Genomic DNA, 26,419 nt, shown 5'->3' with positions numbered 1-26,419 from the left:
GTGCAACACCTAGAGTCAGTGCATTCACTTTGCAATTCTGCTATGGAATTTTAGGCATCATATAGTCTCTCTGTGCTTCAGATTCCTCACATGTAAAAGGAAAGTCCCCAAAATAGAGCTCATTCTGCAATGTGATTAAGAAGAGTCTATGAGATAGTAAATGAATATAAAATGCCAAATCCCTTTACTGGCATAAAATTATTGAGTGTTAGCTTCTGTTAGTTATTGACTTCTTTAACGATCTGAACGTGCCGTGCCTTCTCCAGAAAGCTCCGTGACTTAGCCCGTGTTGCCTCTTCTGATTCTAGTAATGTGTCATGGACAAAACAGTCCTCTGGTGGCTTACATTACAACTTCATTGTTATTTTTGTGTTTTCATCTGGACATAAACTTTTCTCCATAAACACATTATAAATTGCTTAACAGCACAGAGAGTCATGTCTACCTGATTTAATGCCACTTGATCACCCCTAAATAATGGGTGTGATCTTTCTACCATTTCCTGCCTTACCTGGGTAAAACTGAACTATTCACCCAGCCATCTTTCCCACCTAGACCAGCCTATAGAGTGACATAATTTAAAAGAATGAAATCAAGAGGCCCATCTCTGTTTTTCTACTTGTTGGCCTATACAGTTTAGAACTCAAAGGTTAAATATTACACTATTAAAAAAAGACTTACAAGAGTACATCCAGGCAAATTTTCTGGATTCTCTTGTTTACTTCTAAACCAGATAAAGATTCCACTTGTTGGGGAGGTATGAACTATAACGGTGGCAACACATTTTGATTAAAAAAAAAGTTTCTTACATTCTAAGAAACTGGACTTCTTCTGGACCACACAGCCAGAGTTAATACTACACATCGAGGTCACTTAAGACTAAGGACTGCTATTCTACTGAGAACTCAGATTCTATGTTTAAGTTGGCTTTAAGAGAACAATGTAACAACCAACCACACTTACGCTGGATTTCCCATGTAACCAACATTTACAACCTAAGCTACTGTGTAGCTGGAGTCTTAAATTATGTACTCTTCCATGCCCCTGTCCCAGAACAATGCCTGTGGGCTCTGATAATCATTTGCTGGAAGCAGACAAGACAGGAATTGAAAGCAATCTTTTAAAATGATATCTACCATAAATTTTGAACATAACATTTGGATATTGCTTAATAAACAGTGATGTTTTAGTACTGCCTGTTATCTTGATTACTTGGCTCTAGTGACTTAATCCCTCAGAACGCTCTGTTAAAGATTTTCTATACAGTATCTCATTCTGTCCTCACCTAGTGCTTTCTGTGATTCTCAATAAAGACAGAGCGAAACTCTTTGTAAGGGACAGAAGTAAGCACAAGCAGACAGACACACAGGGAAAGGGACAGACTCATGTGATAGCCTTCAGGTAAGCATAGACTCAAACTCACACAACAGGCAGACATAGGACAAAAGACACAGGAAGTGCAAAGTCAAGAATTTAAATCACTCTTAGTTAAAGGACACAAAGGGGCGGTGCCTTGATTTTTTTTCTTAATGCAACACGGAGGTGTGATTGGTGACTCAGAGTTAATAAAAAATGTGTTAATCTATGCATAAGGCAAGGATAAGAAGGTTCCTAAACATCAACACACTCCTGTCTTCCAAAGGAAATTGTCTGTGGGTCCTGCTCAATGACACCCGCAGTAGGCCTGAGGTGTGGCTGTCAAGGCTGTTGCAGTAAAACAGGTTCTGAAAGTCTTTAGGATGATGGGACAAGTTAATTGTGCAATGTGCAGACATGTCAGGCCTACATTAAGTACCCCATGGTCCTGCTATATGAAGACGCATATGGTGGCAGGAGAAGGGCATTAAACTCCAGGTTTGGCAGCTGTAAGAGCAGAGGCGCCTGTGATTCACTGCTGGGGTAGAAACACACAGGTTTCCCTGCAGCCAGCCGCACTTGGCGGAAAGAGTGTAAGGCCTATCTGTCCAGCCAAACAGCTTTCTCAAAGGGTTTCCACATCTCAGTTTAGTGAAGTTGTAAAGGCTCTGATCTGTGAGGCTCACAGACCTGCGAGTGAACCAGGAAATGAGAGGAGACGGAGCTTATTAAGCACAAGTGCAGACAGACGCTTGTAACCCTATTAATGTCCTGAAGTTTAGGACAGCTGGGGATTATGTGCACTCTAAAAAATGGTAGGGATTTCATTCAGACAAGGTATACTCTAAAAGGAAACAAGAAAGGAGTCAGGGAAGTTCAGGCACCTGTCAGCCCTGCGTGTCATCCTGATACAGATGAAGGTCTGCAGGGAATGGCCATAGGATGTCTGCTGTACTCCATCCCTGTGGACACTCTAAGCTCAGCTAGCATGTACTCAACAGGAGCACACTGACGCCTTCCAAAGAAAAGCATCTGTGGATCCTGCTCAGTGATGCCCCCTGCAGACCTCAAGTGTGGTTGCCAAGGTTACTGCAGTAAAATAGGTCCCATAATCCTTGTGATGGTAGAATTTGTTAATCATACAATATACTCACATGTCAAAGAGACATCAAGTACTCCAAAAGTAGTTGTTTTATTAAGGTATAATTGACAAATGAGAATTGTCGATTATATAGGGCTGGTGAGATGCCTCAGTCAGGAAAGGTGCTAGCCACCAAACCTGTTGACTTGAGTTTAAACTATGACCCACAAGGCAAAGAGAGAAACAACTTCTGCAGGTTGTAAGACCTCCACAAGCAGGCTGTGGTGTGCATGTACTCACACATATACATAGCCATTGAATACATATAATTTACAATTTTCAAAAAGAATTGTAATGGTATAGTCTACATATAAAGTATTACATACAAATATATATATATATATATTGATTAAATAAAGTAACATATATTGCCTCACAAACATCACTTACCTGATCTCGAATATACACTGAGTGAGGTAAGCCAGACCCAAAAAGAGGAACATGGGATGTACTCACTCATATTTGGTTTCTAGCCATAAATAAAGGACATTGAGCCTATAATTAGTGATCCTAGAGAAGCTAAATAAGAAGGAGAACCCAAAGAAAATAATATAGGCATCCTCCTGAATATTAACCTCCATCAGGCGATGAAAGGAGACAGAGACCCACATTGGAGCACCGGACTGAAATCTCAAGGTCCAAATCAGGAGCAGAAGGAGAGAGAGCACGAGCAAGGAACTCAGGACCCGCGAGGGGTGCACCCACACAATGAGACAATGGGGATGTTCTATCGGGAACTCACCAAGGCCAGCTGGCCTGGGTCTGAAAAGGCCTGGGATAAAACCGGACTCACTGATCATAGCGGACAATGAGGACTACTGAGAACTCAAGAACAATGGCAATGGGGTTTTGATCCTACTGCACGTACTGGCTTTGTGGGAGCCTAGGCAGTTTGGATGCTCACCTTACTAGACCTGGATGGAGGTGGATGGTCCTTGGATTTCCCACAGGGCAGGGAACCCTGATTGCTCTTTGGGCTGACGAGGGAGGGGGACTTGATTGGGGGAGGGCGAGGGAAATGGGAGGTGGTGGTGGGGAAGAGACAGAAATCTTTAATAAATGAATAAATAAAAAATTAGTCTCTAAACTTCAAGATGTATTTGCTTTTACTTTAAGTACTATTCTGATAGACTTGCTTAGCTTCAGTACAAAGTTTTGCCAGCAATTTGAATAAGCAGGAATTCATGAAGTGCATTTTGAATGATACCTTTCCAGGACACTTAAGAACACCACAACATAGTTCCATAGAAATCCTAAGTCCCCAGAAATAATGGACAGCTGATCGTATATGGATTTACCTAAATAAACATATGCCTTTTTATTTCTCTGTGTCAAATAACATAACATTTGTGAGTGTCACTTGATAATGGGCAATCCCTCCTATTTTATAACCCTGTTTGACACTGACATACCCCAGGGCATTTATGACTGTCCTGACTGTGTAAGAGCACATGTTTTATAAGCAAACCTAAAATCCCCATGGTTAAGTCATGAATAGCAATGAAATTTTCAAGCCTCTTGAACCAAGCTCAGCCATTCCTGCGATGGACACTGGAAAGAGCTCTCTCATCAATGGCATGCATGCCCAGCCATCATCTATTCCTGCTTCCTCACAAACAGGCTTCATTTAGACAGCAGATCCTTGTTCCTGCCCAGCCTGCTTCTTCACACATTGTTCCTGCCTTTACACTTTCACACACATTAAGCCAATAACAACATTGTTGGCATGGGACGCGACATCCACACCTCTGACACGACACTGTAGAGCTTGGTGATCTCATCATCTAATCTCAGGGGCTCTGTGAGAGCCCGGATGCTGCCTGCTGTCTATAGCAACAGCCTTCTGCTCTGCAATTGTGTCACTTAGAGCAGGTACAGAGGAATAGTAGCTGCTGGGGGGACCGAGACGTGAGAGATACATATCTAGTCAGAGGAAACAGAGACATGCCAATGGGTTTATCTATCTGGAAACTACATTGGGGCTAAGGATAGAAGCAGAAGGTGCCTCTTTTCTCACTGATTCAGGCTTGCAGCCACCTGAAGTCAAGTGTATAAAGAAGATCCCACAGTCCTATGTGAGCAGCCTTTAACTCATGCTTGATAATGAAACCCAGAAGACAGGAAAGCCCTCTAGAAAACAGATGCTGACTTCACATGGCTTTAACTATTCCTAGTTCTTGAGTTTCTGAGTTCCTTCAGGTCACCTGACTCTTGGCTTTTGGAAAATGATCAGAAGTGCGAGCTGAATTCCATCTATCCTAATGACAGCCTATCACTTCTAACTTTATTCAGTTACTTGTCTCTTTATTTTATCACTGGCATGGCCCTCAAGACTCACTGAATTTTCTGTTAGTGGTGTCCCTCCCACCGCACCCCTTCCTTTGATTCAATCTGGCATCTGTACATTTTTAATTATATGCATCTCTGTAGGTAAGACAGCACACATGGAAAAAATGGGCAGAACTTGAGCCTCTGATGTCACGTTGTTTCTTCTTTGGTCTTCGTTTTCATGGTTTGTATCCTTCTTAGATTTGTTTTTCTTTTTCTTGAAATCATTAGGTATTTTTGTCAATTCTCAAGAATGAGTAACTAGCCAAACAGCAATCTTTATAAACTAAAATGTATCCCAATCAAAAACTAAATTGTTTTTTTTTTGCTAAATTGTTTAGATTAAAAAGGGAAATGCAAAGTAGTCTGTCTTTTTTGAGACTGGACAACACATTAGCTGATTTGTATTGACTGTATCTGCCAATGTAGCTATAATCACACTTAAAAGCAAATTCCTACACTTTGCCTTTTGGTTAAAATGTCACCAACGCATTACATACTTTGCAAATAGTCTTTGTAAATCAATTTGCACTTATTAGATTTATTTAAACGATAGCATTAGAATTCCATGCCGAGATTTAATTTGGTTCAGAATAACTCTCTACATGCAGAGCATTTCCAAGGGTGGAGAGGCGATTTCCCAATTATTTGCATGTCACCAATGCTAAATGTATTTAAATGACTGACTCACCTACAAGCTGTGGGTTGTGTGAAGGCTGGTGTGGCTAGCAGAGCATAGGTTTTACCTGAGGTTAATAAGGCGTAAATGAGGGAAAGTAAAGAATTAAAGCCAAATGAAAACCAAAGGGTCATGGCGAAGGCATTATAAACTTGATCTTGTCGATTGGCCTTTGTTTCAGACCTTACAGACCCAAAATGCATTGATTTCATGCAGTGTTCACAGGCTAGGCAGGTATTGCATCTTAAATGTTCTGGGCCATTCACAGGTCTCTTTGCAGGAGTTGCTGTCTGATCAGCAGCCACGAATGTGTTGACCCTCCGACATGATTCTTAGAACACAGCCTTTTGCTCAGGTTGGTTTCTACATAAATTATCTCTCGATTTAGTCTGTCACTCGTCACTAAAACTGAGGTAACACAATCTGTTGTTTTGGATAAGAACAGCTTCTATAGATTCATGTATTTGGAGGTGTGGTCCCAAGTTAACAGAACTATTTAAGAAGGATTAGGTGTGGTCCTGAGGGAGGATGGAAACTACTGGAAGTAGGCTTTTGAAATTTCAAAAGACTTTCACCATTCCCAGTGTGTGATGGACTAAGATGTAAGCTCTCAAACTGTTCCTGCCACCATGATTTTGCTCTACCAGCATGGACTCTAATCCTCTGGAACTATAATCCTAATTAAACTTTCTTTCGTAAGTTACTTTGGTCATGGTGCTTTGTCAAAGCAATAGAAAAGCAAGGAAGACTCTTGTGTTCTCAGAAAGTGACTCTAAACCTCTTACAGCTACAGGCTAAATAAGATGCAGAAGCTAGTGAGATACTATACAGTTTTAAGAAAAAAAAATCTCTTCCCACTAACGGAAGACACTGTGCTTACAGCTGTGTAGAGGTAGTTTGCTGTGAAAGTCAGAGGGAATATTTTATTGAGTGTATTGCTCATAGTGTCATTGGCTATACCATATTTCTACAGTTCTGAGTGACACAAATGGACCTAATAGAGAAAACTTCTACTGAGAAGAGGAAGATACTGTCATTTCTGTTTATAGGTGGGGAAATTGAGATGAGAATCTAAGTAATGTTTCAGTGAAGTTAGCAAGTGATAGGATAAACTCTTTCTGATTGCTGCTACCTCCACAGAAGCATCATTGCCCTGACAAAATATTTGACAAAACTACCATAAGGAATAAAGGGTCTGCTTTGGCTCATGGTTTGGAGGGGGCACAGTTCAACGTGCTAGATAACAACCAGGAAGCAGAGGCCTATGAGTGTTCTTGTTCAGCTGGCTGCATCTGTCCTGGTTCAGTCAACTTGGGACCCTACTCTGGGATGGTGCCACCAACATTCAAGGCAGGCCTTCCTTCAATTAAACCTCTCTAATAGATAGTATCTACTCTGGCAAATTCAGAGGTGTCTTTGCTAGGTAGTTTCAAATATAGTCAAGATGACAATGAAGATTTAACATCAAAAGTTCCTTTAACCAAAAATATTTACTTTCTGATATTTGACAACTAAACACTGAACGGTAACAGACTCACCAGTGATTGATAAAACACATCAGTGTAGAATTTTAGTAGGAAGACCGGCAGGAGCAGACCTCTTGAGAAGACTAAACAACAGCTTACGACACAAATCAGATGACGGCTTCTCACTATGGGCCCCTCACATGTTCCAAATGCTGTAAGAGGCGCACCACAAAAATGAAGACACAATTCCACAAACGGGTGTTTAATGCCTTCTTGTGCTTTCCAAAGTCACAGACATTTCTAATCAAACAAAGCAACCAGTGAGTAAAGTGTAAAACCCTTCTGTACATACATACACATGTAAAAATCCAATCCTTACACACTACAATATGTGCACATTATGCATATAAGAACTAAACTTTTACTCTACCTAAATAATGAAATTAGCATAAAAGCATATCAAAATCCAATTAAAGCAAAATTTAAACTTAAGTGACAGTTTCTCTAGAGCTCAGAGGGAAGCAGACAGCTCTAGGAAAGACTGCTGATAGAATGAGAAGTTAGGAAACCGCACGAGGGAAACCCTGAGTGGCAATCAGTCCCTGTCTCAAAACACACAAACCTCTGAAGAGCTGGTCTAAATATTACAATAGCAATAAGAAGGGAATGCTCTGTAAAAGGCTTCTCCGACTTTCTTATCAGCAATTTTAAAAAGAAACACTTTTCCTGACTTTTGAGGCATCCTTTCACGCTTCTGTATCTTCAGCTCTCCCTGACTCTGGAGCTCTTCCGTTTAAAGTGGTCAGATGATCTTCTTTAAGCAAAGCTTCTAAGTAAGCATCAATCTGCTCGAGGCCTCCCGCTGGACCACCCTGGAAGAGAGAAGCCACAGTCACTCCAGTGGGAGATGCTCCCCTGTTTTCCCTGTCATCCTGGCAGCCTCCCACAGACATCTTGGTGAGTCATGTGTTTACAGCCCCACATTATGTCTGATTGATGCTCTTAACCTTTGCAAATGTTTTCTCTCATTTAATCTCGTTTTATGCCCACAAGTGGTTAAGGATTTGAATAATGTTTTCTTCTTTAGTGGAAGTCAGGATTTTTCCACTTTCAAGAACTGGCTGAAGTGTTGTTGTTGACTGAAGCACAAATACAATTACTATAATGTGAAACTATTTAGCATCAATTATCTTTTTGCTCTCTGATGATGTAGCTTTTTAATCATTTACCAGATCATCAAAATTAAGAGGGGTTCCTCTTCTGGCAGTATACTAAAAATTAAAAGGAAGTATTTTCTGTCTCATTTTTGTACTTGATATAGAAGGAATTCCTACAAAAGCTGAAGATGAATATATCAGAGAAGACGAACTCCCACTTCACAATGTTCACAACCTGGACATAAACCCATGCAGTCTGGATTCAAGTCCATGTTCCCCCTACTCTGCAGTGACATATGGTGAATTTCCTTACCACCTTCAAGGACAAAGTGATTCTCAGTCCTCCATGTTCTCTATAGGGTCTCAGTTCTGCCTCCTCCCACTGCACTGGTCAGGACGACCTATCTCACAACTGATATCTAAGGCCAAATGCCATACGCCCCTTGAACTCATTGTTGGCTTAGATTTCTCCATTTATTTCCAGAATCCAGAGAAAGCCTTTACAACCTTCTCTACTGTATTTAAATTTTTGATATAGCCAAGATTTCTATGTGCTACATAGAAGCTGGACCACTTACAGTCCTAGAGGGATGTGGGAAAGGGGCACAATATACTTGAAAGACAATGTTCTTATAAAACGAGTCCCTATGTACAGTGAACATATGCCAATAAGAGGAGTTGGACCAACCCTCATTACTTCAATTCATCATGGAAGCATACAAAACAAACTGTCAATAATTCACATTTATGATGTCTCTTCATTCTTGTTTTGATTTAACTTCTCCCTCTGGAATTAAGAGGATTGATTTTTATTTATATATGAAGATAAAACTGCATTGAAATATCTCACTTTCTAAAATGTCAGAAATTTTTGCCTACTGGACACATGGCATTGAGAAGCTGATTGGTAGAATTCTAGAATTACCTAGGAAACAGGTCTTTGGGCACGCCCGTGGAGGATTGCCTTGACTGTTAAATGAGGTGGGCAGACTCTCCCACTGTGAGTCTGGGAAAGTAAGTGGGTAATGGGACCTAAGCAACAACATGGATTCATTGCTTTCCGTTCTTGACTGTGGATGCAATGTGACCCAGCTTCAAGCTCCTGTGCCTTGACTTCAATGATGCACTCCATCCTTGCAGTGCAAATCAAACACACTCCTCTCTCCACAGCTCATTTCATCCAAGTATTTTATCACAGCGAAGACAACTAGCAACTAATAGCTCAAGCAGATTCTAGAAGTAGAGAAATATTTAAACCGTCTAATCTACGTTTTAAAAGCTAATTGACTTCTGATTGAATATGGTTATCCAGACCAGATTGCTGCTCAGTGTAGCAGCAGCAGCAGCCCTTCCCCGCACAGATATAGACAGACACTCTACTGAAAGTATTGTCAGTAACTAACTAACTAACTAACTAACTAACTAACTAACTAACAGACTTTCGGGATCCTAGATTTCTAGCCTGGAGAAGTGGGTCTTTATGAAAGGGCATATATTAGTGGTCCAGCTCAGCGATGTGGGCCTGACTCCTCTCTTCAGAGAACTCAGCAAACTGCTTCTCTGTCATAGTGTTAGTGTCTGAACTCCCCTCAGAGCCTTACCATTGTGTTGTCTGCTGCCTGCCTGTCTGTCTGTCCCCCAACAATCTATCACAGCAATGCTCCTGGGCTCTTGAGCCCTGATCTGAGTCCTCCCAGACTTTAGTAGCATAATTAGCAGCAGGGACTGCATTACGCTCTTTACCTAAGGGGGGGGGTGACCTAAGCGCACTGGAGAGAAACCCAGACAGAAACCCCAGCCATCCCTACCCCTCACACTCCACTCACCAGCTGAAGCTTCTGCAGCAGCAACGCCAGCTTTGCACGAAGGTCATTGAGTTTACCCTCGGTCCTTTTCCTTTTCAGTTCACACTGCTCCTGAAAAACTTCATTAAGTATCCCTCTTCTGTTTGACTCATAGATAATGGACTGCATTTTTCTCTTGAGTCTTTTCTCATATTGGGCCATGTAGATATTCTGTATCTGAGAATGTTTTTTAAAGAACACTCAGTATATATTTTTGTTGTTGTTGTTGTTGTTGTTGTTTTTTGAGACAGGGTTTCTCTGTGTAACAATCCTAGTTGTCCTGGAACTTTGTAGACCAGCCTGGCCTCGAACTCACAGAGACCTGCCTGCCTCTGTCTCCCTAGTGCTGGGATTAAAGGCGTTCACCACCACCGCACAACCTTAGCATACTTTTTAATACGTTATTATTTTTCTCATAGTATCTCATGGCAATTTCACAGTCCATCCCTGCATACACTAAGAATCAACTCTGATACTTGAACTTACTCTCAAGAAGAAGAGGGAAAACATAGTAATGTGGACATTATAGGAAGAGGAGAGAGACACAGGGCAGTAAGTTTAATGACCCTGGCTTTGGAACCAAGAAGAAACCCTGTGGAGGCTGTTTGTTCTCTAATCAGTGGAATAAAGCCCTCTCAGCCACCAGCACCTCGTAGGCAATGACAGATGGCCAGCTGCACTGAGTGTCTAGATGATGCTGTAGCAGTCTAACTCAAGTCTGTCCTGTCCAGAGGACAGGGGCTGTGGAACAAGGAATTCCGCTCTCATGCAAGAAAAAAAAAAAAAAACCCTAATGTAAAGAGTATTGAAAGGCTTCCAAAGACCCTCAAGGATTTAGGGTCTGGGCTATTTTCCAAGACGGCATGCTGAGCCTTCAGGCCCCTCTTCCATTTCAGAACTGTATGACTTGTATCAACATTTCAAAAGGACCAAGGGAAATTCTGAGAAAAAAGACAAGGGCAAAATCCATTTGGATGACCATTTAAGTTTCTACCGTAAGATTTCTGTATTCTAGCACTGGCTGGGTGACGAGGAACTGCATTGGGGTCTCCTTCATGGTCTATGCCTCTACTCTAGCCCTTCACTCTCACTCACAACCGGTCCTGTGAACAGAGCCCCCCCCCCCATCTCCAACACCTGCTAACCATGCTGATCTCCTCTATAAAACCAAATGTTCAAAACCTTACCTGCCCAGAGCTCTGTCTGGTAAACACTTACTAATAACTTTCTAAGCTAAGGCATTGAAGTTAATTATTAGGATACAAAGATGTGTAAGGCAGACTTTGCCCTCCAGCAGGTTTCAGTTGGCAGCACGAGGTAGTTCAACCGTGCAAGAATTCTCCTGTGAGGAGCATCTCTGCGCCACCAACTGGGAGAGGTGTTGCAGTGATGAGGGTGTGTGATCCTATTAAATTAAAAGCTTTATGCTTTGCCAGGGCAGGAAAGTGGAATCAGCCTAGGTGACAATTAACAGATGAGTCGATAGTAAAATTATATGCTGATATACAACAGAATTTATATGGCTGGGAAGAAAAATGAAATTTACAGGATGGGAACTAGCAAGCATTGCACTGAAGTGACCTGGGCTCAGAAAGACAAACACATCATGTTTTCTCTTACATCATGAATATCCAGGTTGGAGCAAATACTGGTAAGAACAACAAACAGGAAAGGGGCTATGGGAAAGGGGAAGAAAAGGGGGGGCATAAGAAAGGAGGTGGAGAAGACAGTGGGATGAAGTGGAAATCCTGGGGGAAGGGAGTATATGTGCAGGGAGGTGACTTCGAACAAAGCATGGGAGAATCAACCAAAGGTGAGAAATCCTATGAAACTTGGTACACCATAAGCTGCTTTAATCAACCAGTAAATTAAAGCCTCAACCGAGAGCGCTGTGACTCAGCTTATGTAGGTAACTTTCCTCTGAATACCTGTCTTTCTCATCAAGTTGCCTGAGAAGAGTCTCTGAGAATGCTCCACACTGGCAAGCAGCGGTCATATGTGTATGTACGTAGCAGGCAGAAGAGGAAGCAGATAATGCCTTGTTGATTGTTATGTAACCGATCTTAGATTAGTTTCTTTTTAGAAGCTTCAACTGCCTGGGAGCTTCTTTATTTTATTGTGATTCCATAACCATTTGTGTTTCAGTCTAGCGTTTCAAAGATTTGGAGAATATATTTATTAAAAACTCAGTATTTTCTATTTCTTCTTTAGACTCAAGTCCCACCCTGCCTCATAAGCTGTAGTTGTGGGAACTTTTGCCTTTTCAAATTCAAAAGGATGTCGCTCTGTGACATCTCAGACGCTACACATTAATCTAAGTCTTGATAAGGACAGGAAAATTTGATTTCCCTTCAAACCTAACATTTGAAAACGTATATTATTTCCTCTCTGGAGCATAGGGTCATTTAGATTTCAGGATATGAATGGCTGCATGGAAAGGAAGCTTACCTTGTTGAAACACATTTTGAGTTTTTCGTTTGTACTCTCTGGGCATCGCTCCAGCTGTTTTCATAAGCAATAACAGAAAAGGACATTAGCTTTACGTGGTGATCTGTCTGGAATATGGTTAGAACATTGATGTTTCTAGTCTAGAAAAGCATCTGAGCTTAGAACCAGTCAACATTGGTTCTAGGGATGCTTTAAGTGTGGCCTAATTAAGTTGAGTCATTGAACTAAACCAACCTGACTTTACTATTTTCTTTAAAGAACTAAGGTAGCTTAAATAAATAATAAACAAAGTGGTATTTAACAATCTACAGATTAGACAAATTAACGCTAAGGGAAATGAAATGACAAAAGGCAATGTGAAGAAGTTGTGTTTTGTGTGGAAACAGACTGGGAGTTATATGCATATCGAACACGATGACAGTTAAGAGATTAGATGATGTCACCTCGAAATGGCATTTAGCAGAGAAAGCAATGGGGACCAGGAAGAGGCCCTTAGACATGGTAACATTCAGAATTCAAATGGAAAATAGTTACTGTAAAGATGATGGGGGAAGAGCAGGGAGGAAAGCAAAGAGCAAGGATGTGAGAAGCTTATGGCCTTGGAGGCTTCAGGGAGGAAGGAGGAAACTGGGTTGAAGTTCCCTGGGAAGTCAGGTAAGAAAATAACTATTGCATTTGTCAGCCCAGAGACCACTGGTGACCCTGACAGGAAGGAACTCAATTAAGTGATTCAGTGGAAGTCCACGAGAGAAGCTGAGTTGAGAGAAGAAAATAAAGAAGCAATGATTCCAGAACAAAGCATTAAAGATGCCAGTCAGGACCAACTGGCTTCCTGACACCTCTATCCTATTAGTAGCACGCGCTCTTTTCACTGAGAGCCTTTCCTTGTGTAGATGTCCATCCTACAATCAATACTGACCATGGCGGTAGAGAAGGGCCCTCCAGACTCCTGTCTGGGAAATCTACTCTATCCCCTGGCCTGGAACATGGACTCCTCACTCATCACCGCCTTTCACAGGCAGGATACTAAGCTCACTGGATTTGGACCAAGGCTTGTGTGAGTCTCACCCTCTGTATCTGAGGTAGCTGGCCCATGTTTTCTTTCCCATCTTATAAGGCACTGTCGCCAAGAGGAGCTCTGATGAATGCACTGTCTTCATCCTTCCCGTGACGGTTAGAAAGAGTAGATCTCTGAGCACCTGATATGGCTGATCTATGAGAACCTAAACTCTGTGTCTCAATATAGGGTGTGAGATCAGAAACTCTGTCTGGTGGGAGAAAGTGGGGTAGCTGGAAGGAGAATGGACTTCCATAGGCTCACGTTTGGCCCTTGGTGGAACTATTGGGAGGACTAGGAGGTGTATCCTTGTTGGTGGAGATGGGTCACTGGGGATGGACTTTAGTGCCGGGCTCAGTTAGCTGCCTCTGCCTTGTACTTGTGGATCAGGATGGAAACTGTCAGTTACCTCTCTAACATCCTACTCGCCTGCCTGCTGCCACGCTCTCCACCATGATGGTCATGAACGGTAGCCCCCAATAAACTCTTTCTTCTATGAGCTGCCTGGTCATGATGTCTTATCGCAAAAATAGAAAAGTAACTAAGACAAGATGGAAGTTTTTCCAAGCAGCTGTCTCAGTCTGTGAGATTGTCTCTGCCTTACTCTGCCTGTAATCACAGTGCCTTATCACATACTTGGTATGGGAGGGACCTCTGTCTCCATCCACCGAAAGCCTTCCTAAGCCTCGTCAGTGTAATACTCTGGGCTTTTCTTCATTGAAGATTGAATTCACTCATTTCCGAGACTTACCTTGGGATTTGTTATGAGTTCTTCCACAGATGTGCACTCGAATTCTGATGACAGCTGAAACTCAGGAATGAAATACAGAAGAATCTCCCTAGGAAGACAATCATAACAGAAACAGAAGTACACTGAGAGCAGAGAGTGCCTGCCCATCAGAACACAGTTTGTCTCTTAGGTGTTTAACTTCCTGGCAAAGGCAGATGTTGGTTCCTATCAAATGTTTTGTTTTCACCATTGACATCAAAGTGTTCTTCAGAAAACAGACTGAGGTTAGGGGCTTGGGTATGGTTTATACCACGGCAACAGCAAAGAGCTTCCCAGTGCTGGCCATGGTCTGAGTCTTGGCTGTGTCTATACTAACACCTTGACTGTGGTTCTGCTCTGCAGTTTTTTAAGATACTCTCATTAAGATAATCAAGTAAAGGAAACACTTTTATTTTTATACTACTTTTTTAAACCATACATTTTATTTTATCATTTATTTAAAAATAAGAAGTTTGTTAAAAGAATAAAGGAGAAAAAGAGAATAGGAAGGGAGGAGAAACAACAGAAAAGAAGGAAAAAAAGAAAAAAGAAGGGGCTGGGTAGAGGGCTTAGTGGGTAAAAAGAGAAGTATGGGTCTGGTGTTCATATCCCCTGTACCCACATAACTGCCAGGTAGACATGGTGCCCCCACTTAATTTTAATGTTCCAGAAGCACCTGCACACACACACACACACACACACACACACACAGAAGCACCTGCACACACACACACACACACAAAACTAGCATGTAAACACACAGACGTAAAGGTACACATACCACAGATACATTCTCACCGAGAAGGGTTGGGGGAGGGAGGAGGGGAGGAGGGAGGAGGGGAGGAGAAAGAGAGTGACAGAGACAGAAGCAGAAGAAATACTTTTAAAGATACACAATACCTAGAAATCTGCAATTACCCATTCCAGGAAAGTCCTGCACCTGTGAGTGTTCTTTTCTATAGAGAACTCAACACTGAAAGCCTCCAGGAGGAAAATAACCACCACAGGGCTACTGACTTTCTTCATCGACCACCAAGAACACAGGAGCTTCACTATCCAAGGCGACTCGAAAAATTCACACGGACCCAAGGAAGTGGCATGGCTTTTAATCCTAACACTTGGAAAACTAAAGCAGGGAGACTGACTTCAAGATCATCTAGAGTTGCAGAATGAGACCATGTCTCAAAGAACAACAACAACAAAGAAATCACATATGGATGTTAGTTTTCCCAGACAGTGGGGTCCCTTATCAGAAAATACTTCATTTGCCAGAAGGCATTGGGTTTTTCTGGGATTAACTGGACTCGCGATATGTATTTCATTCCTAGGAAAGCATGGTCTCTAGACAGGCCCGCCAGCATGTGCAGTGTTTTCTTTCTGAGGCACTCCCTGTGTTCAGCCTTTTGTGCCCACCTAAAGTAAGTTGCCTGCTAAATAGCTCCTCCCTTGGGAATTTTGTCCCTCAAAACTGACTCAAGAGGCAGGCGATGCTGCAATCTTCAGTTTCCAAAATGTGTACGCTCAGACCTCATTTTTCTGCAAAATTAATTCAACCTCAAAAAGTCAAACACCAAGTGGGGAAGGGGAAGGTTACAAAAATTCTTATGTGTAAGGTCTAATTTTAACTATTTAACTATTCTTAAAATTTCCTGAAGCTATTGGCATGGGCTCATTTCTCCTATAGTACTCTTTCAGGATGCTTTTTGTTCCAAGGGCTAACCTCTCTCCTCAGCCTCACCAATTTCAAGTTTCTTTACTGCAGACACAATCAGCTGTAATCCATGAGAGACCCCAAAAGAGGGTGGGTCTGTAAACACCCTAGGAATCGGTGCTCATTACGATGACTGTGAGTACTGATGAGTCTACATGTTCTCTAGGGAGATAGTTTCTGGGAAGGCTTACTATTCCAGTGGTACCTAACAACAGAAGTGGATGCACTTTAAAGACTTGGTACCCTCAATCAAACTGTCCCCTTTTGATCAAGAGTAATTCATTATAATTAACAGTACCAGTGTTAATTTTTCACTAGCCAAGTGAAAAATAAGAAAGATGTGGAATTTGAAAAGGATGCTTGCCCAGCTGGAAAAGAGAGTTAAGTAACAGTACATCCAAACTCAGCTACAGCACACTCAGGCAGGTCTCCCCTGGGGTGCTGATAACGATACCTACCTATCCATGGTTTTAATGCTAATAGTTCTTGGATGATATCTAAAATATTATAAAGGCACAAACATGATAGTTACTGTTATCAAGAAAATCTGATTTATTTCAGCAAAGGCCCAATCACTGATTTTGTAATCCTATCCACACATTTTGAATGATCTTTGCATATTTATTTAGATATGTACAGGTACACACACCTATATCAATATATATAAATGTAACTGGTTACATATTACCAAGTCTAAGTTACCAGCTGATATACCCAAATCTTAATTTCATTAAATAACCAGGCTTAATCTATGGCCACCTAACTGCAAGGCTGAAAATGAAAAATAAATGCTTCTCTATAAAATGCTAGCAAAGAGTAGAGAACTATTGGAGAATGCCATCCTCCAGACATTCTGCTGACAGGCAGGACAGTGTGATGCTGACATCCATCCATCCATCATCCATCCATCATCCATCCATCATCCATCCATCATCCATCCATCCATCCATCCATCCATCATCCATCCATCATCCATCTATCATCCATCCATCCATCCATCATCCATCCATCCATCATCCATCCATCCATCCATCATCCATCCATCCATCATCTATCCATCCATCTATCATCCATCATCCATCCATCCATCATCCATCCATCCATCATCCATTCATCCATCATCCATCTATCCATCCATCCATCATCCATCCATTATCCATCCATCCATCCATCCATCCATCCATCCATTCATCCAAGGCACTCGACCAGTGACCTTCATTATCTTATAACATCTCCACATAACTCATCCACAGATGAATGTGTCCTATTTCTGTCTCCTTTCTAGATGACTGCAGGTTTGCCAGCTCAGACACAGTGGGTGCCTAGCATGAGCTATGAGGGAGGTAGGGCTAGGACCTTACTGCCCCATCAACTATTTGTCTCATGGCAGAGAACTAAGTGCCCTTCAACGCCCTGGGGCAGGACCTCTGTTAGGCCTGACTCCTGAAGGAAAGCTTGTGCAGACTCCATGTCCGAGAAGACACAGCCCTTCAGCCCCAGTGCTGCCACAGAGGCTCCATACAGCTGTATGACTGAGTCTGTGCCCAGAGTGGATCTCTGCCTCCTTTCTCACATAGGATAGCACCTGAACCCTAGCACGGGGCTTTTCTCCTTTCTCTTTCCTTCTATTGTCTACTCTTTGAGAACTCACTTCTTCAAGGGGATTCAGTTTCTAAGAAAATTAAGACCTTATGGGGCATATCACTCCAGGCAGGATAGATTTTGTGGTCTTCCTGACTCAAGGCCCCTCATCTCACTTAACAAATCTTTAAACCTAACAAAATCAATGATGCCACTGAGTGCGTGAAACTCCTGCTCCTAGCCCTGCCCTCCACTATGCCAGCTCTCTGAGTGCACACTTCTGAACTCAGTCTTCCATGGTATTGATGGTAAAGGCCTCTCCCGTATCAGGCCCTGTTCTGAGAAACCTGCAAACATCACTCCTTCCCCGTCTTTCCTTTAGGAGTTGAGCTTAAGCCCCCTAACTTCCTCCAGTGACCACATCTACAAACATTAACATTCAACTGACCAAAAAGGGAAACTGTACCTTCTGTAAGTTCCTTATCCAAAGCCACAAAAATAGATGTTTTAAAGGCTGTGGGAATGCTACGCATGTCTTTGTGAGTAGAAAAGAGGTTATGAAATTCAATAAAATTTCTTTATTACATTTGAAGGAAGAATACCGTGTGTATATCCATCCATCACACTGCTGGGCCACATAAAAATAGGCAGTTAGTGACCACAGCATCTTCCAAGGGACTATTAACCTGTGGTGTATCTAACCGAATATGGTTAGGGAGAAAGGTCATAAAGTTATTCCACTGACTGTATTTTAAAAATCCCCAATTGATAGGAGATCAAAATAAAACAAAACAGCGTTTGTCGCTGCTTACTTCAAACATTCAACAAAGCATGTGGAAAAGTTTGTAATTTTGTTTACCTTAACTTAGACATTAGCTTCCTTGCTGTTTCCTTGATAGATGGGCTTTGAGATGGCATCAGTGGCGACAGCTGACAATCACCATTCACAGAGCTGACTTCCTGTCCAGAGCATGGATGTAAGTCTTCCATTTGCACCCCGGGCAAGCTGGTACTTATAATGTCAAGAAGAACCACATTAAATTACAGCCATTTCAGAACCAGTCACACACAGCATACGAAAAGTCAATACACAACAAACCATGGCTCAGGCATCAGTATCACGCTCAGAGTTCTCACATGTGTCATTAGACACCAAAGTCTAATACAGTAATAACAATTTATTTTCATACATTGCTTCAAAGTTTTAGAATAGCACCAATGAACAAAATTGGTGATAATTCATTAATTATTTAGAACTGTTTTTGAGACAGTGTCTTATGTAGCCCAGGCTGGCCTTGAACTCATGATATAGCCCAGATAGTAGTCCTGAACACCTGATCTTCTTGACCACTTCCCAAGGATTCCGGGTGTATACTACCACACCAATATCACCTTGGTAGTGACAATTTATTCATAAATATAGTCATACACCATTCATCTCTTCTCTGCAGGAGGAGATATAAGTTCAATTTGACCCTTGCAATGATGCATGACAAGAAAAAAAACAGACCAGTCAAAGGTGGCAAAAGAAACAGCTAATGAAGATCTGAGGGAAGAATGTTCTAGGGAACAGTAATGATCTTGATGTGTCTATCAGTCGGTGTGAGCATGCATAAAAGAGTATGGTATGGCAGAAGACCAAAGCCTTGGCTATGTCTAAACAACAGCACAAGACACCAGAAGTGGTAGAGTGGGGGAGGTGAAGATGGATAGGGTAAAATGGTTCCAGAGGGCAGATGAGAGAGTTTTACTTTCAAATAGCAAGAAATATATGTTAATCCTTTCACAATAACATCTGTAAATCCTATCCTCAGCCTGGAGAGTTTTCAGTGATATTAAAAACTGGGTTACAGTTTATATGGCGAGGACTGTGCCTCTACCGTCAACTGTTCTTTGGCATTAATTATACTGTCTTACTTCAGCTGTCCATTGTAAGAGGAAGACATTATATAAACTAATGCTTAATTATCTGTTAAAGACTAGGTGCACAATGCCCTAATGCTCACTAATTAAAACCTCCTTTATATGGAAGTTTTATTAAGGATTTAAAAAAAACATTTAAGATTGCTGGAAATTCTTTCTGGTGTTGGGAGTGGGGGTGAAATATTTTAGGCTAGAGCCCAGAAGAGCTTTTCTTCTATCCAATGTTCACAGGGCTGGAGACATTGCTTAGTGGTACAGCACCTACCTAGCATCCATAAGCACTACGGGAAACAACTAACAACCAGGCCTCTCTCACATTATTATACTGAGGATAAAACAAAATGCATAACTAGTTTAGTTCAGTACTGAGCATTAAGTGCTCAGCAGGCAGGATCTAATAATTATTGTTAAAAGGTTATCTTTCTCACTAGTATGGTCAGATTTGATCATTTTTTTCCCTTAAGGTTGCTTTAGTTGGATTATAGTTCTAATGTTCATTTTACACCAAGTCAGCTGTGTTTTGTTTGTTTGGTTGGCTGGTCAAATGGTCTGGTTTGGAGTTTTTGTATGCTTTGAGATAAGGTTTCTCTGTGTAGCCCTGGCTGTCTTAGAACTGGCTCTTAGACCAGGCTGGCCTTGAATTCAAGAGATCTGCCTGCCTCTACCTCCCAGGTGTTAACCACCACCTAGCCCGGGTCAACAGCATCAAAAATGAACTTCAAGAACTAAAAGTCACACACACACACACACACACACACACACACACACACACACACACACTTTGTATTTCTGCATACATTCTAGTTTCTGGGGTTATCTTAAGTTTCAACTCACATCTTAACAAATAATTCTGTATTGAAGTCATTCATCAAAAGGTGTGGAAACAGCACCAGTGGAAAAATGTATCATTTATTCAAATAAATAAAGTGCCCACTACAGACAGGCACCTTCCTGGCCACTGGAGACAGACACAGGAATGAAAAGTCAGAATGTATTTCTATAGAATTAGATTTATTTCTAGGGAAAAGAAAGGAAACAAACAAGCTGGAACAGAAATGACAAAGGGTTTAGCAAATAACCTCAGATGCTGAAGGGACAGTCTTATCACCTGGTCACTGCAGCAGGGGCAGTGGACACCCACATCTGCCTAGGAGAATCAGGGAGACCCCAAGGAAGAGAATGTGGATCTGAGACCCAACTGTAATGGGAGGGCAGGGCAGATGGTACACGGACTGGCAGAAGGCATACAAGTATCCACGTACAGGAAGTTGCGTGGCCAAAGAGAGAAGGACGTCTAAATTATAAGCAATGTAGAACCTCTGGGGAACAGAGTGGAGGCAAAAAAGAAGAGCCTAATAAAGGCAACTTGTACCACAGAGGCATTCCAAGGTCACTTTCAAACAGGGCTATGGAAGGCTTCTGAGTAGCCAGGCAGAGCTGGACATGCATACTGGAATAATGTTTAAAAAGCTCTACTTTAATGCTAAGAGCTGCAATTCAAAGAGTGCAGGATGTGGGGTCAGCAAAACACCCAAATGCTCCAAGGAAGCTGAGGTGAATAAAGGAAGCCGAAGTGCCTGTTTTCTCAAAAACAGCCTTTTACCCCACTACGTATAGCAACAATATCTAGCTGATTTTCTAAATGGCAGAATTCTCCTGTTAAGGAAACTCCAGGATTATAATAATTATGGGTATATTTGGCGATAAGCTAATGAACTACCCAGAAAAACATTAGCCCTGTGATTTCACACTCTTACCCTGTTTGTGTGTGCCCCTCACTTCTTGGTGGCAGTACAGTAATTTGAGTTGGTTATCTATTGTGAACAGGAAGTGAAGCCTGCTCTCTTCCATTATTCCCAGACCCTCACACAAGAAATTAAAAGCTTTGCAGAAAAGGAGAATTTCTTTTCCTTTCAGCTCCCTATTGTAAAATTTGGTGTCATTCTTAATTGCCTTTGTTGCTATTATTTTCTTTCTTCTTCTGGTTACACATCGATAATTACTTTCTCAGCAGCGTAATTACACGCGCTCGGAATCCGTATGATAATAGCATACACACCTTTCCCAGTTAGGCGCTGAAGGCTTTCTTTTCATTACCAGAGTATCATCACGCAGCTCTTGTTTTTCTTCAAAAGAACATAGACAAAATTAATCTGAATGGCACACAATAAATTCTACCAAAAAAAATAAAAAGCTAGCTCATTAACTACCTGTGTAGAATTTGGGTACTTATTAAACATCCATTTCTAAATTATGCCCATTTAAAGGCAATTTATAACATATTCTTAAGGTAATTTATAATCAATTTAATGACGCATATATAAATGTATAGAATAATTTAAGAGTATCTGCAGCCTCTGTTCTGGTTTTTTTTTTTTACTATGCTTGTTACTAGTGTCTGGATACATGATACAGTCTGCTGTAACTCCATGCTTGCTCTACCTTCCCCTAAGAGGACCCACCTCTTCCCTCTCATGTCCCACTCCCCTGGATTCAGGTTCAGAGAGATCTGATGAGTCTGGATGAAACCTGACTCTCCAGGAGAGAGCTGACCTTTAAAGCCTGCAGTTTCTAGATCTTCCTCTCAGGAATCCTCAGAATTATAGTTTCAGAGTGATAAATGGTTTTTTTGGAGTCCACAATTTCTGTATGGAACTGGAGCCCATGGACTGGTGAAGTGTACTTCTAACATCTAGCTCTGTAATTCTTGGCTACCACTATCCCTGATAGTGTCGCAGAATTAACCACTGCTATTTTTTTTTATTGCTACCAAAGGCCTTATAGAACAAGAGAGCAACAGGGGAAGGTTTACATGGTGGGAAATGCTGAGGACCCACCGAGTTTCCTCAAGGAAAACTTAAAAGAAAACAATGGATTGACAGGTTCTCTGAGTGCATGATTGGCAGCCCTCCCATTGCTTCCTGACTTGTATTCAAAGTAAAACAATTCAGCAACAGTCAACTGGTCCATAATTATAACCATTGGAAACATTTCACAATACATTCTTGCCAAACCTAGAATGAGTATTTGAAATTAAATATGAAGTTTAAAATCAAAATTATATTAGTAGCTTTTCCATCACAAATTGGAACCATACTTGTTGACAAAGGAAGAGTTGGAAACATCTATGAAAACTGGCATTAAAATTAAAATGTGGCCTTTAAAATTAAGAGATTACTACCCCAAAAGTCCTGACTGTAGAATTAAAACATCATGTTAATTAAGATGAAAAAGAAAAACTGTGATTTCTTAGGGCCTCACTGAGGAGCTCAAAGGGGAAGTGGTGAATACACAGCTGACAGATCACAGGCAACAGAGGACTGGGGGCAGGGAGGAGAGGTTACTGAGGAAAACGACCACAAAATAAATGATGGCGTGGATGGGAAAAAAAGTGCTAGGAATAACAAAGTCGGGTATATCACTGAGGATCACCAAGGAGACTAAGAAGAACTCTGAAATTTAGCTTTGGATAAGGACAGCTGTGTGGTGGTGCACACCTTGTGTTCCATCCTCAAGAGGCAAACAGAACTCTGCAAATCTGAGGCTAGCCTGGTTTCACAGCCCCAGACCAGCCAGGAGACTCTGTAGACTCTGTCTCACACAAGACAAAACAAAAACGAACAAAACAACAACAACAAAAAAAAAAAGAACAGTGGTCATGCCAGTGAAAGTGTGTGTGTGTGTGTGTGTGTGTGTGTGTGTGTGTGTGTAGTTTAGCCCCAATGACGGACTATTAAAATAGAGAATGCATAACAACAGCCTTCCGTGAGAGAACCATTGTGATGATGATGACTGACTACTAAGAAGTGTGAGGTTTTCCCCAGGGAAGCTATCCCTGGGGACTACTGCTGCCTTGAACACTGATGGATGACAACTTTCTGATGTAAGTTCAAATCTCCCCTGAAATGTACTACATCCCATGCACACAAAATAAGCAATGAAGAGACTTAGTGAGATATTTTCTCAGAGAAATCATAAATGCAGGACAGGAGTTAGAAGACTGAAACTGGGGAAAACATTATAATTTTAAACCAGATTTTGAAAATTATAGACCTGATGCCAATCCTTGGTAAAATTCCAAAGAGAACTCAGCGTGGCCTAGCTCAAGCCCGTGGGAGTTGAAGACAGTGTGTCAGTGTAGGGCACACTGTTCGCAGCCAGGTGACTCTCTGCTCTGTCAAAAGCAAATTCTCTTTCCACCCTTTCCCCTTCTTCTAGAACAACAGTTTATTTAAGTTCAAACTGCTGAAAACCTTCCGACCCCTGTCTGGGCAGTGAAAGAAGGTCACCCTGGAAACAGCATCACCTCTCCAGCCATCTACTTCCGCCTACCTGTCTTTGCGGGAGGCACTTCCGCTCCATCTTGTTTCAATGAGTCCTTGGCACTGGTTTGACTCCAAACCTGAAGAAAAAAAAAAAAAAAAGGTTTTCATTTTAAGCTGTGCAATGGCCAGAGTCCAGCAATGGCTGTCAAAGCAGCAGCAGCCCTGTCAGAGAAGGGAGGCCATGAGGTGCCGGCACGCAACTATGCACGAGTTTCCAAGGTAGTGAATGGTCACTGGAGACAGCTACACTGGTGCACCCTCCCAGAACAACTTCCAGAACAACTGTCTTTGCAATGGCATGCTCATTCCTGTTATATCCAGAAGATGTTTTCAAAAGTCCTACTTCCTTCCGAAATTGATCTTGTACATGGTGGTAACAGTGCCTCCAGCAAATGAGTCAAGCATTTGATTCACCAGGGAAAAATGGGAAGCCGTGACCTTTGGACAAGGGTCATCACACACAACAGAGACAGAGTAGGGCCTTAACATCATTGCAAGAAAAATGGGGGGAGGTTGACTGATGGTGGGGTGTGGCCCGTCTTTAATTCTAGCGCACCACTAGTACACCGGAAGCAGAGGTAGGCATATCTCATACTCAAACATGTATGAGTTTGAGGTGGGGGGGGGCTGGAGGAACACTCCTTATATTTATAAACCATGCCCCTCATCACACTGGGAATTCTCCAGGATCCCTTTTACAGGGCTCAGTGGAATCAAACTCAGGTTTCATTTCCAGAAGACAGTTCCGTAGATGAGACGAGGGACCCGGGGAAGAGATAAATGAGTATGTCCTTCGGAGGGAGGGCAACAGAACGATGCGTATATCTATCTCGTAAATCTTGTCAAGGAAGGAAAGTAAGTAGTTAAAAAATTAATGACTTAAGAAAATGAGACAGCAGAGACAAGGCAACGTTCCTCTCTGTCCCTGTTGAGATCAGACTGTGACACTTGCTGTGTGGCCTGCGGACAGCTTGTTCTTTGAAGCCTCTTCACAGTGAGTTTCCTTTGTGCTCCTCACCAACACACACCTGCTCACCAAACACCGTGAGGACAGGACGTCAAGCTGCCTCCTCCCCACTTCGGGCAAACAAAGGCGGATTTGCACGCAGCACTTTGGAAGCCGCACTGTCTGGATCCAGGTTAAACAGGCATACCTGTAGCCTAGCGACTGCGGGACTACAGATGTCCATCACTTTCCTTCTCTATCTCATTCAAACAGAGAGAAGAGCTTCCCGGGTAGGGGCAAACAGTTGTTTTCAGCTACTGTGGTCCATTTTAAATACGTCTGAATCCTCTTGTGGATATCTTGAAAGTGACTTTCAGATGCATACTTCTCTATATTTCTGACATCATATAAAAGTAATGGTTTTCTCTGATGGATAAGGAAAAGCTACGTGATATCAAGTCTCTCTGAGTTTAGACTGGATAGCTTTTGAGCAGGTTACAAATAGCACAGTATATGGTCCACAACAGTTAACCATGACTGTTAAGACACGCTTAGGAGAATTTTGCATGCCTTCAGTTACCAGTGCTTTATTCAAATGTGCGATGATCCTGTGTGTGAGTTTTGGTTGACAAGACCTTGTCCAATGGAAGCATCCAAGCTGAGCAAAACTGGCATTATTCCCAAAAAAGAACACTTCCTGTTATTGCTCTCAACACAGACCCAACATGTTTATGTTTTCATTCTGTTAGCCTTCTTCTAGGAGCACAGCATTGTTAGGGCTGTCTCTGTCAGACACCCATTTGCCCTCCGACACCCATTTTATTTGTTTGTTTGTTTATTCATGTTGGTTTCTAGAGACAGTTTCTGCTGTGGAACTTGCTCTGTTTGGTTCAGGCTGTCCTTGAACTCAGAGATCTGCCTGCCTCTGCCTCCTTCCTATATGCTGGAACTAAAGGCATATGCTGCCTTGCCTGGCTTATTTTCCTTATTCTTAAGATTTAAAGTATAGAAAAGAGTTTTTAATAAATCCCCTGCCTACTTTTTTTGAAGTAACATTCTAGACATCTGTCTCAGTAAGACATTATCGTCCCTCACAATACAGCTATGTTCAGAGGATCTGAATTTGCTCAGGGTAAGACAAGACATTTCGTCTTTTTAACACCATTTTATCTTCTTTAGTCTCTGGTCCTTGGTTTGCACTCTGAACTTTGGGAATATCTGCTAAGATTTTTACTTAAACTATATGACCGACAGCACCTCTTTAAAAGTAAATGAGATTATAGTTCAGTCTTGGCGTGAGTTTAAAAGTACCTGAGCTTCAATTATGTCAGCAATGACCAGGGTTGGACTTATGAGTACTCCAAGGGATAATGGATCAGCATAATTCTGTGTCCAGCCTTGCCCGGCTGGAATAAACTCATTCTAAATAGACACGCTCTTCCCCTTCGTTGGCTGTGATACTATAGAATGACTAGACCCCAAGAAACCTCCCTCATTATACACACGAAAAGGAAAACCACACACAAAAAAGAAAGTACCACAACAACCCTTTCTCAACATCCAAAATACCATAGGAAAAGGAGGGCGAGGTAGTCGGCCCTGCCCCAACCCATTAAGAGAAACCTACTTCCCCTTTTCACAAGAATAGAATCTGAATTTTATTGCTCAGGTCTAGGGTGGCAACTTAA

At 41.8% G+C, this 26,419-nt stretch overlaps 1 protein-coding gene across 1 annotated transcript in view; it reads right to left on the bottom strand.

Moving 5' to 3' along the window:
- Window positions 1–7,049: 7,049 nt before the first annotated feature.
- Window positions 7,050–26,419, bottom strand: part of Morc1 (MORC family CW-type zinc finger 1) — a 147,331-nt gene continuing 127,961 nt past the window's right edge. Inside the window, exons 22-28 of the mRNA XM_050149095.1 lie at window positions 23,793–23,862; window positions 21,520–21,586; window positions 18,397–18,543; window positions 14,228–14,315; window positions 12,420–12,473; window positions 9,954–10,148; window positions 7,050–7,842 (exon numbers count right to left, since the gene is read on the bottom strand). Coding sequence (XP_050005052.1) covers window positions 7,717–7,842; window positions 9,954–10,148; window positions 12,420–12,473; window positions 14,228–14,315; window positions 18,397–18,543; window positions 21,520–21,586; window positions 23,793–23,862 — 747 coding nt within the window. The 3' untranslated portion in view covers window positions 7,050–7,716. The remainder of the gene's footprint in view (window positions 7,843–9,953; window positions 10,149–12,419; window positions 12,474–14,227; window positions 14,316–18,396; window positions 18,544–21,519; window positions 21,587–23,792; window positions 23,863–26,419) is intronic.

This window comes from Alexandromys fortis, unplaced genomic scaffold, assembly GCF_014885135.2.
Source record: "Alexandromys fortis isolate MF-2015 unplaced genomic scaffold, M_Fortis_MF-2015_v1.1 scaffold_4, whole genome shotgun sequence".
NCBI lineage: Eukaryota > Metazoa > Chordata > Mammalia > Rodentia > Cricetidae > Alexandromys > Alexandromys fortis.
This window is presented reverse-complemented; position numbering and strand designations above follow the sequence as displayed.